At 44.3% G+C, this 19,036-nt stretch overlaps 1 protein-coding gene across 1 annotated transcript in view; it reads right to left on the bottom strand.

Annotated features, from left to right (window-relative positions):
- The window catches only part of PAPPA (pappalysin 1), a 286,657-nt gene that overhangs the window by 39,632 nt on the left and 227,989 nt on the right, over nt 1-19,036 (bottom strand). The window contains exon 20 of the mRNA XM_077305078.1: nt 7,304-7,375. Within this exon, the coding sequence (XP_077161193.1) occupies nt 7,304-7,375 (72 nt within the window). The remainder of the gene's footprint in view (nt 1-7,303; nt 7,376-19,036) is intronic.

The raw sequence follows: 19,036 nt of genomic DNA, 5'->3' as shown, positions 1-19,036 counted from the left end.
CCCGATCCTTTTAACTAGAGATGCCAGGAATTGCACCTGGGACTATCTCTGTGCAAAGCAGTTGCTTTGTCAGTCCCATCTCTTTTCCTGTTCTTGCCATTTTGTCTACGCAATTTTCAACCTTGGAAAATGGCTGCAGTCTTTCAGCTCAGTGGAGAGCACTTTGACAGAGGACCGCCGGTCAGTGTTATGAAGATACAAAGCTGCTGTATACTGAGTCAGAGCATTGGTCTACCCAATGCTGTCTTGGGGCGCATCTGAGTCTTGGGCAAAGAGAAATATTTCCCAACACCTGCTGCTTGGGATCCTTTAACTGGAAATGCCTATGCGCATTACTGCCCAGAATTGCTGAAACACCCATCATGTTCTCCTGTGCTGACCAGCATCAGGTACTTGGGCCCTTGTTACAGAACCCTGGAATTGTGGGACTATCACAATTAAAGGAAGCAGTGTATCAAATGCCTATCAGGCTGTCTGGTTATCTCCTAAGGCCAGAGATTCCCAACCAGGAGTCCATGGTCATGGACCCAGAGGGGGTCCTTGATCTTCTCTCTCTTTCCTTAATGGACTTGGACACAAGCTAGGGAACTGCTGTGGGGAACAGGAAAATCGACCTCTAAAGTGCATTGAAAGCGCATTATCCAACAAGTGCAGAGAGATACGGGGAAAGCACAGTTTCTATTTGGTCACTCTTTTTGCTTTTGGGGGAAGCCTGGATTAAATGTTGTTTGTGTAGGTTGCTTGGTTGCCGTTTTCCTGAAGTGGGGGAGATGTATCTGAACTGTAGTGTGTGTGCCAGTCTTTTTCAACCTGTCAAAAATAATTTTTCAGTCTTCATGGAGCTGCGGAAGTGATATCAACTGCCCTCCCACCCTCCCAGAAGGAATGTGTGACATCTTTACCCATGTTAACAGGCAGGTTCGAGGAGAACTGACCGGGAGATAGGAGGTGGTTTAAAGTAAGAGTAGACATGTAGGCTCTGCCCCCTCCCAGGTGCAGAAAGCATAAGAGAACTCACTCATGCTCAGAATCAGGGAGGGGGAGCAAAGGAAGTAGCCGGTTCCCTAGCTTATCTATGAAGTCAGGAGGGTGAAGGCTGCAGACCCCCTCCAGAGCTCCTGTGAACACCTCATTAGGAATCCCTGGTGTATGGATTAAGGCAATAAAGCAGTGTGTAGCCTGCTATTTCATTATACACAGCTCCTAGGGCCATGGGTCAAAATGCTTCAAGGGAAAGGGATCCAGGAGGGGTGAGATGTTTTTAAAAAACTGTAAGATACTGATTGAAGAAGAACATAAGTCATTACAGAAAACCTGACTGGTATCCAGTTTTGTGTAGTGGTTAGGAATGCGGATTTATAATCTGGCATGCCGGGTTCGATTCTGCACTCCCCCAAATGCAGCCAGCTGGGTGACCTTGGCCTCGCCCTGGCACTGATAAAACTTTTCTGACCGAGCAGTAATATCAGGGCTCTCTCAGCCTCACCCACCTCACAGGGTGTCTGTTGTGGGGAGAGGAAAAGGAAGGCGACTGTAAGCCGCTTTGAGACTCCTTCGGTAGAGAAAAGCAGCATATAAGAACTAAGGGCCATTCCGCATGACATAAATGTAGCAGAAGTCTTACCTTTGGTAAACACTACTAATTCAAGGTTCTGCATGATGTCGCACACAATCTGCAACACTCCTGCAACACTCCTGCAAAAAGCGCTTTGTTGTAGTGCTTTTCGGGAAATCGGGAAAAGTGGATTCCCCCTGAGAAAACCGCTACACTTCTGCGCACAAGCTGCAACACATCATCAAAAGACATGTGCGTTCTCAATGTAGCGGTAGAAAGAAAGTCCCTCCCCCGCTCTCGCTGCCGAACTTCCAGAGAAGCGATCGCCATTTTTTTTCCTTAGACGGGGAAAGCAATGAATGAGCGAGGCTTCTCCAAGGCTTCTCCGGCTGAAGTCCCTCCACAGAAGTGATTAAAAGTTAAACAAAGCTCCCTACTGCAAGTGTCTTTAAAGTTCCCAAGCACAATACAGATCCTTGTTCAACACTGCCCATAATTTCAGCCACAAATCTCGTCCAGGGGGGTGGGGTGGGATTTTTTTTTTAACTTGAGGAGCCTGTAAATGATTAAGCGCCAGCTCCTGCGCCTGCGGAAAAGGTCTTTCTGATACATTGAAGGAACGAATATGCGTTGCTACAACTTTTCGGGTTTTTAAAAAAGAGTTCTTAAAGGGAAACAAGAACACAACAGTTAATTGGCTGTTAAGGGGCGGGAGGAAGCGTGGAAATATATTGGCTCCCCTATTGCGATTTCGGTGAGACTGGAAACTTGTGCGTTACGAGAACAGCCCTAGTGGGAGAGCCTTTTTTCGCTAGAAAGGACTGTGTGCCTTACCGTGATCTGCCGCTTTTGTCTGCAGCACTTTTCAATAGCGCTCAGATTTAGCCACATTGCCCTTTGTGCGGAATGGCCTTAACTGTTCTTCTTCTTCAGTACTATCAGGGCTCTCTCAGCCTCACCCACCTCACAGGGTGTCTGTTGTGGGGAGAGGAAAGGGAAGGCGAATGTAAGCCGCTTTGAGCCTCCTTCGGGTAGAGAAAAGTGGCATATAAGAACCAACTCTTCTTCTTCTATCAAAGGGGGCTTTATCATCTGAAGTTGAAGAGTTGAAGGAAGGGACAAATATGGAAAGATAGTTATACTCTGTAGGGAGGAAGGACAACAAAGGCCTCAAATGAGATTCAGTTGATGAGTAGAGTATATAATAATATTTCATTTGGGTTTTTTAATGACCTTAGGAATAAGAAGATGAATAAGAAAGAGGATGAATAAGGTCCATTTAGGGGAGGTGTTAGATGAGTTTTAACAAGTGCTGGTGAAATGGCTAAGTTTTTATTATTTTTTTTTTGCTTCTTTTTTCCACTTAAGAACCCAGTGTACAATGGTGAGGGGTGGGCTGGGATAACCAAACAGATGGATTTTGATTTCTGGGAAGACCTGGTTGCTTTAAAGCCAAACGTATCCTCAGGACCTGATGAACTGCAGCGCTGAAGGCATTGGCAGATATAATTTTGGAACCTCTCCCTTTAGTTTTTTTTAAAGATCTTGGAGGACAGAAGAACTACCTAGGGACTGGAAAAAGGCTGATGTTGTACCTTTATTTGTTGTTGTTAAGAAAGGGGGGAAAGATGATCCAGGAATTTGTCAGCCAGTTAGCTGGACATTGATTCCAAGAAAGATTTTAGAATGGATTATTAAGGGGTGTGTGTGAACATTTGGAGAGACAAGGTGTGCTTATTAAATCTCAGTCTGGATTCTTTTAGGAATAATCCATGTCAGACTAATCTCATCTCTTTTGTGATTGAGTTACCAGTGCGGTGGACCAAAGGAACGCAATGGGTGTGGTCTATTTGAATTTTTAATAAAGCTTTTGATGTGATGCCCCATGATCTTGTTGAGCAGCTGGATTGGATGCTATTACTGTTATAGATTAAGGCCTGGTTGGTAGACCATACCCAAAGGTGATAGCTGGTGGTTTCCCATCAACCACTGAGCAACCAATGTCCTGTTTTGGGCCCAGTGCTGTTTAACATCTGTAAAAATGACTTAGATGAGATCGTTCATAATATGTTTATCAAGTCTGTGGATGATACTTAGGGAATAGATAGAGGATACAGCTGGACATGGAATGGATGAAGGCTTCATTTATATAAATATGGGATGGATTATTGAAACCTGGCTCGGTTGGACCACCTCTGAAAAGGATCTGGGAGTTCTAGTGGACCATAAACATAGTATGAACCATTGTATTAAAATGGGCTAATGCGATTATAGGCTGCATTAGAAGAAGTGTATTGCCACTCTACATTATTTTGCTTAGACCTCACCTGGAGTACTGTGATCAGTTCTGGGCACCACAGTTTAGGAGGAATGTCAGTAAAATGGAAGGAGTCGAGTGTATAGCAATGAAGCTAGTAAGGGGTTTAGAGACCATGTTCTATGAGGAAGGACTGAAGGAGCTGGGAATCTTTACACTGGAGAAGAGATATTTGAGTTGATATGATTGCCACCTTCTAATACCTAAAGAGATGCAATGTGGAAGATGGGGCAGATATGTTTTCAGTCATCTTGGATGATAGGACTCAGACTAATGGATACCAACTACAGCAAAGCAGTATTCATCGAAATTTGAGGAGAAACTTCCTGTTTGAGGAAAAAAACACATTTTTGTTGTTGGAGTGTCTTCCTTCCTTCCTTCCTTCCTTCCTTCCTTCCTTCCTTCCTTCCTTCCTTCCTTCCTTCCTTCCTTCCTTCCTTCCTTCCTTCCTTCCTTCCTTCATTCATTCATTCATTCCACTATTCTCTTCCATTTTGATCAATTATCTCCTTCCTTCCTTCCTTCCTTCCTTCCTTCCTTCCTTCCTTCCTTCCTTCCTTCCTTCCTTCCTTCCTTCCTTCCTTCCTTCCTTCCTTCCTTCCTTCCTCCCTCCCTCCCTCCCTCCCTCCCTCTGCCTCTCTATTCCCCTGTACTACATGTCCTGAGTAGCATCAATCCTAACTAGGAATAACAAGGGAAAAGGAAGAATTCAAAAAAGAGATGTCTTGACAAAGGCTGCCTGAGCTCTCATGGCCAGAACAAAAAAAAGAAAAAGAAATTTTTTTGGTCTAGAATCCATTAAAAGTTGAATAACTAAAGTATTGAGGGGATGCACCTTTCACTGCCATGTGAGTGGTTTGATCCATTTCTTTGTAGCCTCCTTACACTACAGACATTCAAGCAGAACGTGCTTTGCAGAGTCTATAACTCCTAAACCACAACCACAACATCTATCTAAAACCGGTATATCTAATATATATGGCCTTCCGAGATTGCAGATAGTAGTGCATTTAATCTTGCTGGAGGTTTTTAAGTACCAATTAGATCCCGATTTGTTGGGATATTGCAGTTCCTGTGTTGGCAGGAGAGTTGAACCAGATGGCTCTAGTGGTACCTTCCAACTCTGAGATTAAATAAAAACAAATACTATTTTTTATATGCCCTTAGGTCCAAGGACAAGTATCCTCTTGGCTTTTAAAGCAGGGGAATACAGTGTAGGGCAGGATAAAATAATGCAACAGGCAGAAGAAAAGGCTCCGGTGATATGGAGGAGATCTTGGTCAAGGGTTTTGATATGGAAATTATACATTAGAGCAGGGGTAGTCAATCTGTGGTCCTCCAGATGTCCATGGACTACAATTCCCAGCAAACGCTGGCAGGGGCTCATGGGAATTGTAGTCCATGGACATCTGGAGGACCACAGGTTGACTACCCCTGCTTTAGAGAGTACAGGCAATAAAAACCCTTCCATGCTCCCATTCAAGCCTACTTTGGATGCCACAAAGACCAGGATTTCTGCCCCCCCCCCTTTAAATTCAAAGCTGATGCTTTTCCTGAATTCCATGACCTGTTCTAGATTTGGTGGAGATTTGCAGGATAGGTAAGGTAAAGGTAAAGGTATCCCCTGTGCAATCACCGAGTCATGTCTGACCCTTGGGGTGACGCCCTCTAGCGTTTTCATGGCAGACTCAATACGGGGTGGTTTGCCAGTGCCTTACCCAGTCATTACCGTTTACCCCCCAGCAAGCAAGCTGGGTCCTCATTTTACCGACCTCAGAAGGATGGAAGGCTGAGTCAGCCTTGAGCCGGCTGCTGGATTGAACTCCCAGCTTCATGGGCAGAGCTTCAGACTGCATGTCTGCTGCCTTACCACTCTGCACCACAAGAGGCTCTTGCAGGATAGGTACACCCCTCCATATAATTCTACTGCATTTTGTTCGCTTAGAGACTATTCCAACAAATCCATTGCGAGCTGTTCACGGAAAGTCAACAATACTTCCATATCAATCTGCCTAATTTTAGCCCCGTTTCACAACACCAAATCAATCCCTACTCAAGCAAGAGAATCTTTGCATTCCCATGTCCTGTCTGTTGCGTCAAAAGATTCATTTTAGGCAGGAAATACACATTTGAGGTCCCCAAGGAGGAAATATCAAAAGATCAAAGGACCAAATGAATCCATTTGCATCAGTGGGGGAACCTGGTAAAGCCAGGAAAAGTGCAGTGAAAGATACTGAACAGTCTTTGGCACCCAAATTAGGTTTTGGAGTTCAGCTGGAAGATAGCTCCTCAATGGATATTTTGTAATATCAGCTATTTTAAAAACATGAGTTCCCAGAACAGGCTGAATGTAGAGAGGGAGGTTGTAAATCATGTGTGGATTGTTGAATGGTCATCCTCATGGAGGGTTGATTATTATTATTGCAACAGTTTCTTTTTTCTTTGAAATGTTTGATGAATGCACATTTTGTTGGAGCAAGGATTTGATGTATGTTTTATAAATGGCTTTGGGGGGGCATTTTTCTTGGACTTTGGGGGTTGGTTGGATGTCTCCTTTTGATATGAATGTATGCATTTTAGCATGCATGATTGAATTGTAAGTAACCTTTAAAAAATAATAATAATAAAAATTAAAAAACAGCTCCAGGAGGGGCTACCATTGAAATTCTAATGCAAGAGTCCACAGCTTTTTAGGAAGTGCGGGCCTCACGCTGCTCTGGCCACCTCTCTCCATGGCGCTGCTCTCTCAACACTGGTGCAGGCGACGGGCTTCCGCTTCCTCTCGTGATGGCGTGGCCCGGGGCAGCGCTGCACCCGTAGCTACTCAGCATGCCTCCCCTTCTCCTTCCCCCCATTGCTTATGGTGGCCCTGCACCCCAAGAAGCTGGAGGGCAGAGTTGCCTCCCCCCCGCCACCCCCCAGACCGTTCCTGCCCCCGCCCCCCATGCTGCCTCCCCACCAGCCCCAGCCGCAAGCAGGGTATAAATAAGATATTTATCGAAAGAAGCCTTCAAACTTCGAAGGTGCCTATAGTTTTCAACAGGATACACATTCCAGTGCAGAAAATGTCTTGGCAACTTTTAAAGGCCAATTCTGCCCTTCCCTTTCATATGGATATGCATGCCCTGCAACTATTTTACAGAAGATTCCACACATCCAACCCCCACCCCTAACCCTGCCAAACAGAAAGATTATTGGGTACTGTTAGATGGAAGGTGGGTTCACTGGTGGAACCAGACACTCTACCTGCTGAACTGCCAGGGAATCCCTCAGTAATTAAAGTTGTCACATGCATCAAAGGATTCTAAATAGACCACAGCTTCTTAGGGAATCTGAACAGGGGGAACTTTTTCCTCCTTCCTAACTGTGATAAACTCCTGGTATAACCAGGCCCGTAATACAGGCAGCAGCACAAGTGGGCCAAGGCTTACCTCACACCCCTTCATGCAGTGGATCAGTGCAGGATACGGGTACCACTTGAGTGCGGCTGTGCAGACGACATTCTAGAGGAGAAGGGTGTAAAGAAGAGGAGCCAGTGAGACAAAAAAAAATCAGTGTAGAGGAAAGTCATGAGCTCCTGCCCCAGTTGCTCCTTATTTTGCACTTTAGAAATGAAGTTTTGTTCCTAATACATCTGGAGTTTTCAGGACCTGGCCCCCTTCCAAGTATTTACTAGAAGTGCTGGACCTGAAGCTTGCAATAACAGAAAGCTTGAGATTAAAATAATATTTAAGGTTCTCTCCAAGCGTCGTGTTCAATATTTCACTCATGACAAGGAGGACATGGTGGTGGAAATTTGATGGGGAGTAGGGAAGAAGAGATTTGGGAATGGCCTCCAGAGATTTCCCTCCTCTCTTTAAGGGTTCATTCACCTCCTGGCTGAGCCATCTTACCCATAATGACCCAAGGAATGACTGGGGCATGCAGTTGGAGCTGGCCAGCTGGGATTTGTGACAGGAAGGAAGAAAAACTTACAGACCACTTCAATGAGAGTCTTTAAAACATCACATAAAAAGTTTCTCACCTAGATTTCCAAAACAATAGACGGTGTTGTCTTTTTAAATCTCAATTAAATGATGTGTTTAAAGCAGGGTATTTTGAATTGTAGTACTTGACAGTGTAATCCTGAATACAGTTATGCCCTGCTATATCTGCTAAAGTGAATGGATTTAGAAGGGTATAACTCTTTTCAGGATTTCGTTGTTGGCCCAGGTGAACAAGAAACCTGTGAAAGTCAAACGCTTATAAGGTAAAGGTAAAGGTATCCCCTGTGCAAGCACCGAGTCATGTCTGACCCTTGGGGTGACGCCCTCTAGCGTTTTCTTGGCAGACTCAATACGGGGTGGTTTGCCAGTGCCTTCCCCAGTCATTACCGTTTACCCCCCAGCAAGCTGGGTACTCATTTTACCGACCTCGGAAGGATGGAAGGCTGAGTCAACCTTGAGCCGGCTGCTGGGATTGAACTCCCAGCCTTATGGGCAAAGCTGTCAGACAGCTGCCTTACCACTCTGCGCCACAAGAGGCTCAAACGCTTATATGGGATGTTTAATTTTTTTAAGAAAGTTACCAAATGTGGTCCAGCAGAAGAACCAGGTTTCAATGATATGTTCTATTTCCATAATGCTGTTTAACTGTTCTGGGACTTCTATGTAAATGCCAAGTTAATTGGGAGAAAATTAATTCTGAGTCTGGAGCATATGGAATTTACCCCATTCATTTGCAGATTTTCTCCCCTAAATCTTGTTGGTGAGCACATTGTAAAATCACTGGCAAAAAACCCAACAACAACAACACAATAATACTGTGATGGTACATATGATGTCATTAAGATTATTTTCTCCCTTGGGTTTAATCAATACATACACTCACCATTGCTCATTGGCAAGACACCATGAAATCACAATTGCAATGCAATGTATAGTCACAATAGCCTTTCATCAACTATGCATAGGCACAACAGTAACCTTGAGAGGAATAAATCTGCATTAGAGATCACAGAGCTGAAAGCTGCATAGAATTGCCAATTCCAGGCAGGGAAATTCCTGGAAATCTTATGATGGAGCCAAGGGAGGGAGGAATTTGGGGAATGGAGGAGCTGGTAGGTGATATCATAGAGCTCAACCTCCAAAGCTGCTATTTTCTCTAGAGGAATGGACCTCTATGGTCTGGATATTAGTTCTAATTCGGGGAGAATGCCAGACCCAACCTGGAGGCTGGAAACCCTAACAGCTATAGCTAATCACATATGTACTAAAATGTGAACATACAGTCTATTTCTAAAAGGGAAATGATGTAATGGAATTTCTAATGTAACACTTGTTCTTCAGAAATAAATAGGGAAATCAGAACTTTAACATCTGAGGATAGTCTAGGGAAACCAGACGCCAAGTGGGACCTGGGAATACCCCAGAATTACAGGTCATTTCCATGCAACAGAGATAAGTTCCCCTGGGAAAAATGGCTGCTTAGAAGGTAATTAAATGGCACTATAGCCCATTTAAGTTCCACCCCACTCCAAACCCCGCCCTCTTCAAACTCCACCCTCAAAGTCTTCAGGTTTTTCCCAACCTTGAGCTGGCAACCCTAGGAAAGTCAGATGAGAACAAGTTTAGAAGCAGACCAGCTGGAGGGCATAGTCACCAGAGAGTGTGTGATGGCCCAAGATCACCCAGCATGCTTCCAAGGCAGAATGGAGGGTTTGAACCTGGGTTTCTCAGACCCTAGCACTCCAGAAGGCTGGCTGAATATACATGCATTTGTACACACACACACAGACAGTGTATTCTTTATACATTGTATTCAACCAATCAATTAGACTCATGGAAAATTCAATAAGTGCACCTATAAAAACATATAATAATATTCAAGTAGGAAGGGGGAAACAAAGCTGTATTATATCAAGAAATATGTCCTAAAACCTTCCTTACCATATTAAATACTTTACAAAAATCCCAGAAGTTCAGAAAAGGAGTCTAAATCCTTCTGATTTTGTCATATGTCCATACTCTGTGATCATGTATAAGTTGTTATCTTATCTGTAATCATTAAAGCCAAATCCTGCTTAATCAATGTCTTCTTTCCTAAAGTTGTTTGTTGTTTCTGTGCCTGAGCTTGCTTGCTTATTTATTTATTTGTTTGTTTGTTTGTTTGTTTATTTATATTTATAACCCACCACTCTTGAACAAGTCATCTTGGGGCAGGTTACACCAACGTAGACAATAAATACAAACAATAAATAATCCATTTTGCAATCAAAATTAGTTAAAACTAGTTCCACACTGCCTTCCAGTTGGGATATGCAGAGCCAATTATCTGATAAAGGCCTCCCTCTGAGATTGAGGGGGAGTACAGGAGAAGAAGCTGAGCCAGCAGGGGAGGCCCAAGTGCTCTTCCAGATCTCCTGTGTGTGCTAGTCTCAACCGTAAGCCTGTTGGAAGAGATTACAGGTCTTGAGGAACTGTGCTAGTTCAGTCAGGGCCCTCGTGTTCTCTGGGAGCTCATTCCACCAGGTAGGGTCTAAGGCCAAAAAAGCCCTGGCTCTGGTTGAAGTCAGTCACACTTCTTTATTTTATTTATTTATTTAGATTTATATAGATTTATATTTGAGGCTGGGGATTACCAGTCAGTTCACCATAGCTGACCTCAGTGTTCTTCAGGGGATATATTCAGACAAGCAGTCCCTTGGATTCACAGGCCCCTGACCACGAATGGCTTTAAAGATTTTTACCGGAACCTTGAACCAAATCTAGAACTCAGCTGGGAGCCAATGTAGTTGCTACAATACTGGTCTTATAACATGTCCTCCATGGCATCATGGTGAGGAACCTTGCAGCCGCATTATGGACCAGTAGTACCTTCCAAATAAGACCCAAGGGTAGGCTCATGCAGAGTGAGTTACAGTAATCCAGTCTTGAGGTGAGTGTTGCATAGATCACCTTGGCCAGGTACTCTGGGGGAAGGTAGGGTGTTAGTAAATTTGCCTGGAAAAGATTGACAAATGCCAGCTTTGCTACTCTCATGATTTGAGCCTCCATTGACAAGGAGGTATCAAAAATCATGTCCAAGTTCCTGGCCATATGTGCAGTTATTAGCTGCACTCTGTTCAGGAGAGGGAGGTGCGCATCCTTCTCTGGACCTTTCCTGCCTAACCACAGGATCTCCATCTTTGAAGGGTTCAGCTTCAAATGACTACCCTTGAGCCACCTCACCACAGTCTCAAAACATCTAGCCAGTGAGTTGGGAGCGGGCATTTAGTTGGTTGTCATCAGGTGATAGAGCTGGGTGTCATCCACATACACCCAACATCTTCGCTCCGGATCAATTGGGCAAGAGGGCACAAATAATGTTGGGGAGAGAACTGGTCCCTGTGGGAGATGACAGAGATGCAACTGATTCTCCCTATTGCAGCTCTTTGTCTTTAACTGTGGAGAAAGGAGGCAACTCAGTGATGAGCTATCCTCCATATCCCTGCATCAATGAGGCAGTGAGCAAGTAGTTCATGGTCTACAACATCAAATGCTGCCTTAAGATCCAATAACACATACAGTGATGACCCACCCCAGTCCAGCTCTCATCCTTACTGCTATAAGTAAATTCCTAATATGCCATATTATTTTTATCCCAAAGGATATATCTCCTAAGAGATACATCAGAGGGGATAAATCAATGCACAGGCTATGATATACATTATTTCTTTATAACTAAACTCCAAATGTTTTGAACTAGCTCAAACACCCTCCACATATGTAGCAGAGTACCTCTTGCCCTACCATGCTTCCTACAGAGCCATGTAGACCTGCCCCCACTCAAAAAATGGCTGATGGGCCTGGAGGGGTGGGAAGGGGAGGGGTCCTGAGTGGGCATCTACACAGCTGAGAGCCAGTTTGGTGTAGTGGTTAGGACTGCAGACTTGGCACTGCCAGATTCGATTCTGCGCTCTCCCACATGCAACCAGCTGGGTGACCTTGGGATAGATAGAACTGATAGAACTGTTCTGACCAAGCAGTAATATCAGTCTTGAGGTTCTCTCAGCCTCACCCACCCCACCCCACAGGGTGTCTGTTGTGGGGAGAGGAATGGGAAGGCAACTGTAAGCCGCTTTGAGCCTCCTTTGGGTAGGGAAAAGCGGCATATAAGAACCAACTCTCCTCTCCTTCTCCTCCTCCTCCTTCTCCTTCTCCTCCTCTTTCCCCTTCCCCTTCCTCTCCTTCTTCCTCCTCCTCCTCCTCAACCATATTCTGCACAATTGTGCAGCTTGTAGGGTTTCTCGAAGCCTGAAGAATGTTTTAGAGGTTTCTCAATGGTAAAAAAGTAGAGAAAGACTGGGTAAAATGGTAAAAAAGAGTTTCTCAATGGTAAAATAATTGAGAAACACTGGGTTAGAGAAAAGCTGTATATAATAAACAAGCATCATTCTCCATCTCTTCCTCCTCCGCTGCCTCCTTGTATTCCTTGGGAAAGAACTGAGACAGTTCTGAGATGTGGGACAGGAGTTGTCTGATACAGGATTTTTTCATCTTGTGCAGCTACATTTATATTTGTAAACCTCCTAGTGGACTTGCTGTAGACTCCATTATTACAACTATGTGACTCTGCTACAACAACAGAGCCAATGGCAAGTCTGCAGGAGGATCTGCAAATGGAAAAACAGCAGAGGGTAGAGCTCACCATTCCTTTCTCGCTACCTATTTTGGCTGCAAACAGAAAACAGAAAAGAGCAGGTCTGTATAGATCAAGTGTGAGTAATGTGTAGATAAGCCCTAAGAAATCATGATTTTGGTAAGTGAGGTGTTTTTTCTTCTCTGCCAAAAGCATTGGACCATTATGCAACCATTCCCTTGGCTTGGCAAGGGGCACTCAAAAGGCATTTCAAGTGATATCCTCAGAAACTGCATCAAAGCTCCAAAGAAGTTCCTCTTCTCTTCCCTTCCTGCCCATAAAAGCAGATCCCAGCTCAACTCGAAATAAACCAAGGTTTGGTTGACTGGCATGGTTATTTCCCAACCTTGCTTTTGTTACACTTCTGAAATTAGTAGCAGGGAAATTCTGCTTTTACACTGGGAAGGACAGCTGAATTGTTCTCTTCGACTGTTTACGCACTGGGAAATTCACTGTCCCAGCTCCCGTGCAAAAGCACAAATGGGGGCGGGGTGGATGAGATGCACCACGCCAAATGTTCCCCCATGTGGGTGCAGGAAGAGGTGGGGCAACCTGTCACGACTAAAATTCCAGCCTGCAGCCCAGCATGAAACCTCCTGTGCGTAAAACAGTGTGTAAAACACCACAACACAACAATGACATTCATTTAGCATATGCTTAAAACGGCCTAGGCTTTCCAAAGAAGGGGAGGAGAGCGTCACATGCAAAACACACAAAGCTACCTACCCTTTCCCCCTGCTGATTTGAGGACTAATTTATTCTGTCTGCAGGGGAACCTTGGTGTGTTTTTACAGTTTCTGTCACTGGAGGCTTACCTGGCATGTGCTAGCAAAAGGACTTTTATACTATCTGTACAGGTCTGTTTATCTTTCCAACGCGCAAGGATTTTCCACTATTACTCAAGCCAGTTTGTTCCACCTGTCTTGCAACAGGGCTGGCCTGTGTGCAAAGGAAAGGAAAGGAATAAGGGTAAAACCGGTCAGGGGTGGAGAGGAGACCCATGCTGTTTATCCCAAGAGTGAGGCAGACCACAAAGCATAGAGGACAGAGGCCTCATGACAGCATGAAGCATGCTACCAATGAGGTTTTGACAGCTCTTTGGAAATGTCAAGGTTAGAGCCACAACCAGGTCTTCAACCAGGAAGACTATTTTGCCTTTCCCCCCCCCCCCTGCCTTTTTTCTTTCTTGGCTCTATTTACTGAAAGTGAGCATGAAAAAAACAAAAACAAAAACAGAAGACCTTTTTTTACAACTTGTCAAAATAAACAAAGCTGGCGTGGAATAAGAGAGCGGGAGAAAAAACGTCAATCTTCTGAACCCTGAAGAACAAACTGAAAAAGGGAGGAGCACAAGTAAAATTTCCTCTTACAGGGGTGGGCAAACTGCGGCCCTCCAGATGTCCATGGACTACAATTCCCATGAGCCCCTGCCAGCTTTTGCTGGCAGGGGCTCATGGGAATTGTAGTCCATGGACATCTGGAGGGCCGCAGTTTGCCCACCCCTGTGTTAGGACATTAGAGAGGGGCTGTGGGTCAGCGGTAGAGCACCTGCTTTATCATGTGGGGCTCCGGTTTTCATTCTGGCATCCCCAGCTCAATGTGTTCCTTTGCCCCAGAAGCGTAGACAGCGATGAGCTAGAGGCTTGGGTCTGAGTCAACTGGAAAGCAGCTTCCTATGCAGTGGCAGGACTGGGTCAAGGTATTTTGTAACCCCATGTGAGATGTGATTTCCCTCTGAGCTTCCCACTCATTTCTTCATAAATAGCACAACAAGGATTTTGTGGGAAATAGCCTATGGTTTCCTGGGACATAATGCTGTTCTAAGTTTTCTCTGTGTTTGTTTGTTTTAACATTAGGTATATAATTGCCATTAAGGGACTGAGGCAAGGGATTGAATGGGTTTATACATGGGCTTATACATAGTTTACATAGACAAATATATAAGGATAAATACATTATTTCCTTCCTTATAAACACAAATTAGTTTTGCAACACTTCAAAGATTGAGAGTAGCATAAATCATTGTTTGATTAGGATTTAAGAGGAGATATCACTGTATTCTCCAGGGTTTACAGTTATTGTGAATGGACACTGTGCTGATCTTGTACTTCTGTGTTTGGCAAAGAAAGGTCACAAACTGAATTCATTGCATTCCATGACTTTTTTTTAACATCACTGTTCATCCCCCCCCCCCCTTTTATATATCCATTTTGCCAAGAGAGGATGTATCTGATAGGTTCCAGCTATGGAAGTTTGTGCCATGATAAACCTGTTAGTTTTTAAAGTGGCACTATATCCCTTTCTCATTTTGCAATAACAGACCAAGATGCCCTCTGGAACATATTTCTAGAGTTGCTAACTGGGCTTTTTACCAGGAACAAATATTGAGGGTGTGTGTGTGTGGGGGGGGGGGGATGATATTGCAATGGCACTTCTGGTTGAGATGTTGCAACACTGAGCCCCCCCCCCATTTCTTTGTTAAAACCATTTGGAATAAATATAAAAGGCTGAAATTACAGATTATCTTGGTGTAAATAAATCATATAGAATAGAATTGTATTCTTCTTGTATACACATTAGATGGAATGATTGGTGTGTTTTTCTTTGATAAATATAAACCGCTACTGGTATGTTTTCTATAGAGTGATGTTTTAATGGGAATTTTAATGGGATTAGTTGTTGTGACCCACCTCGAGCCTATCAGGAGAGGCGGGAAATAAATCTAATAATAATAATAATAATAATAATAATAATAATAATAATAATAATAATAATAATAATAATAATATTGGAATGTTGTAATTTGTACTTCTATGGAAGTTCCCTCTTCTATTCCCCATTTTTCCCTTCCCTTATTCTCCCTTAAAGCTCCTGATAGACTCCCTCAGTCTGAGCTGCTCTGAAAGTGGAAGTAGCCCCGGCAGTAAACCAATCTAATCTACATTTAATGATTAAGAAGAACTGTGTTTTGTACCCTGCTTTTTACTACCCCAATGAGTCTTGGATTACAGTCACCTTCCCTTCCTCTCCCCACAACAGATCCCCATTGAGGTAGGTGGGGTTGAGAGACCCCTGACAGAACTGCTCTGTGAGAAGAGCTCTAACAGAAGTGTGACTAGCTCAAGGTCACCCAGCTGACAGCATGTGGAGGAGAAGTGGGGACTCAAAGCCATTTCTCCAGATCAGAAGCTGCCACTCTTAACCACTACACCAAACCGGTTCCCAATGAAACTTCTGGAAAGAATGCTCAGAGGGGGGAAAGCACCGGGACCAGGCACTCCCCTTAAAAGAACCCTGTGCACAAAGGAGACGTTCTCTGCATCTTATCTGTGGGTCTCATTGAAGGTCATGTGAGTAAATCTGTGCATCTTGGCAGGATGGTGAGTATATCTAGGTTTATTTAATGAAAAGTTCTGCTGCTGGCCTCACCTAGCTTTGTTGTCCAGCCGTGTTGGAAGAATTTAGATGCAGGTGGGCAAGACACAGTGCAGGATGTCTAAGGCTGTCCGGCTTTATGAGCCTGGATCGCCCCCTGGGATAACCAAGATGAGAGTCTTTAGAAAACTGTGCACTCTGAAATCACAACTGTTGCAGCTACCGTTATTTAGCAAAAGCAATATTAGTAATAATGACTGAATAACATTTATTCAGTGACATAATAATAATAACAACTGCAAAGCCAATCCTAAGTGTTGGCAAACCTCCTGGGAGCAAAAACTTGGTCCGGATTCAAGAAACCTGTTTCTAATTCAGAAGAATAAAGGATTTTGCAAAGTGGTAAAAGACATCGTAAAAACTGAAGGGCTGTATCATGTGTAACACTCAGCAAGTGGAACAGGCAGAGGATCCCAGCAGCCGGGCGAAGGGAGGGCAAATGGCCCCCGCCCATCTCTGGCTGCTGATGTTCCAAGACAAACGTGGAGATGTGCAGATCCCTGTTGGGTACATGGACTCTACCTGCCCCCTGGTATATTTGAACTGCTTTCAAATTTATTGTCCTGAGTTTCATCTTTATGGCTGTCCTCTCTGTTACATTTGTGCCATGGACCTGGGATATCTCCCAGATGCAGTCATAAATGGGGAAGAAGCTGTCTTAAATATCTTCCTTATGATTGTCCCTGCCTTTATTCTCCCTGGTCCACTAAAGGAGATCTACTTCTACATTCTAGTGCTTTGGGGACTGTTATTCCCTTCATAGAGGTTTGGGGAGGCAGAAAAGGCATGGAAGATGGTATTTTAACCTGGAGCGGGATCCTCTGTACATCCATCTGCATTTCCTTTCTCCTCCCTTGCTCACCATTGCAAGAAAAAATAATTTGGGGCCACCTGGATTTGCAAATGAGGTCACCTTGTTATGCCCTCTACCAGCTAACCTGAGATTTGTGAACTAGCTAGGGATAAAGACCTTTCTGTTGTGGCATTTTGAATATGGAACTCTTCCACCCTCATCCCTTCACCTGGCAGCAATGCAACTGAGTTTCAGGTGCCAAGATACAACATTTCTTTCTTTGCGGGTTGTTTTGGTTAGGGCTTTCCCCCTTGCTTTCTCAGTGCCCTCCGTCTAGCATCGATTTCTCTTTTATTGCTCTCTCGTTTACTCTCAGTTTGGGAGAGATGAATATTTAATACCTTTTAACAGCTGGGCTTTTGATTTGGGAAATCTGCTCACACGCAGTTAGGAGCGTCTGTTTTGTCTCTAAGCCTTGGGGTTTTAATTTGTATCTGCTCTGTTTTAGCTTTACACATTGTATTTTTAACCTAGCATGGAAGCTCTCTCAAGGGAGTATTGATCAGGAGAGGCATAAATATTTCAAATGAATGAGAACCCTCAGAAGTTTATGCTACACCAGGGCAATCTGGGTTTCCCCTGAATTTACTCAGTTATCCCTCATTGAGAGGATCAGTGGTCCTAGACCTCTGTATAAGCATACAGGCTGAGGTAGGTCCAAAAGTCTGCCAATGGTGCATGCATGCTGCCAAAACCAAGGCAAACGGGGCCAGGACGAGAGACCATTTGCGGTACCTCTGACTGCTCAATGGATCCACAGAGTTAAAGAAATCAAACTCTATTATTTGCAGGACTCATCAGAATGCTTCACTTTTGAACCCATGTTTTAAATATCTGAAAAGCTTTGTGTACAAAGAGACAGCTTGGTGTAGTGGTTAGCAATGCGGACTTCAAATCTGGCAATCCAGGTTTGAATCCATACTCTCCCACATGTAGCCAGCTGGGTGACCTTGGGCTCGCCATGGCACTGATAAAGCTGTTCTGACCGAGCAGTGATATCAGAGCTCTCTCAGCCTCACCCACCTCACAGGGTGTCTGTTGTGGGGAGAGGAAAGGGAAGGCGAATGTAAGCCGCTTTGACCCTCCTTCGGTCAAATACTCCTCTGCTGGGGAGTCTTTCTCAGTCAGCTGAATCAGCCCAAGCAAGCCAAATCAGTTGAGTCTTCTCCAGAATTTATGGGGATTGTGATTTGGCTTGGATAAGCATGAAAAGCACTCAACTCAGTATTGATTTGAGTATTTTCGGGCTTATCCAACTGAATCAGCCATCCCTACAATCTAGATCATATTTAAATTGCAGTGTATGTCACCAATGTGTTGTTCATTGTGCCATGCTCATTATTGTCACCTAAGCAATCTGGAAATATTACGTGCGCAGAAGCAGAAAAGTACATCAAAATCCCTCCATTGACAGAAGGGAGAAGGAAAACCAAGCTGGGGCCTCTTGAGTCAAAACAGCAGGTATGAAAAATCTGAAACCATCCTTAAATTTGGTTATCTCCATATGGCATGCTATTTTTGAGAGTTAGCAAATATTCCTAGCACAACTCATCTGACTACATATTTCTGCAAATCTGTCCTTGTTGTCCACCCCTTGAGTGTGTGTGTGTGTGTGTGAGAGAGAGAGAGAGAGTTTGTGTGTGTTCCCCCCCCCCATGTATTCCTGGAACACATCATCCTCCCCTCCTGCTCTCCCCCCCCCCCCAACCCCTGGCTGCCATTCTCTTTTACTACCAAGTTATTTCCCCCCTGGCTACCTAATGAGCCCTCCAGGGATACGCAGGTATAAAACCCGCTACAGCTCCCTCCAAGCGACGGCATCAATAAAGGAGGACAGCATGGGGGAGGCCAAGCCGTGCTCTTTCAAGCTGGGGTTTTTATTTCACAGTGAATTATAAACACACTTGAAAGCCTACAATTCAGGAAAGAGATGGTGAGAAACAGCCCCTAATATAGAGATAAGGAAGTTTTTATGTGCTTGCTCGGGCTCGGCTAAGAAGTATGGAGACCAACTAAGAGTGACAGAGGGGCCTGGAAAGGGGGGAGGGGGAAGGGTGCAATTATTTGCTGGCCAATGATATTCTCCCCCAACTTCGTCCTCTCTCAAAAAACCTGACCCAATGGCCACACTTTGAACGTTCCACAGCCAAATCAGTGGCCAATAGGGAGGCCAATCCCCAGATGCGACCTGGGGATATCCCAGGTTTACAACTCATCT

This window comes from Paroedura picta, chromosome 12 (genome assembly GCF_049243985.1).
Source record: "Paroedura picta isolate Pp20150507F chromosome 12, Ppicta_v3.0, whole genome shotgun sequence".
Classification (NCBI taxonomy): domain Eukaryota; kingdom Metazoa; phylum Chordata; class Lepidosauria; order Squamata; family Gekkonidae; genus Paroedura; species Paroedura picta.
This window is presented reverse-complemented; position numbering and strand designations above follow the sequence as displayed.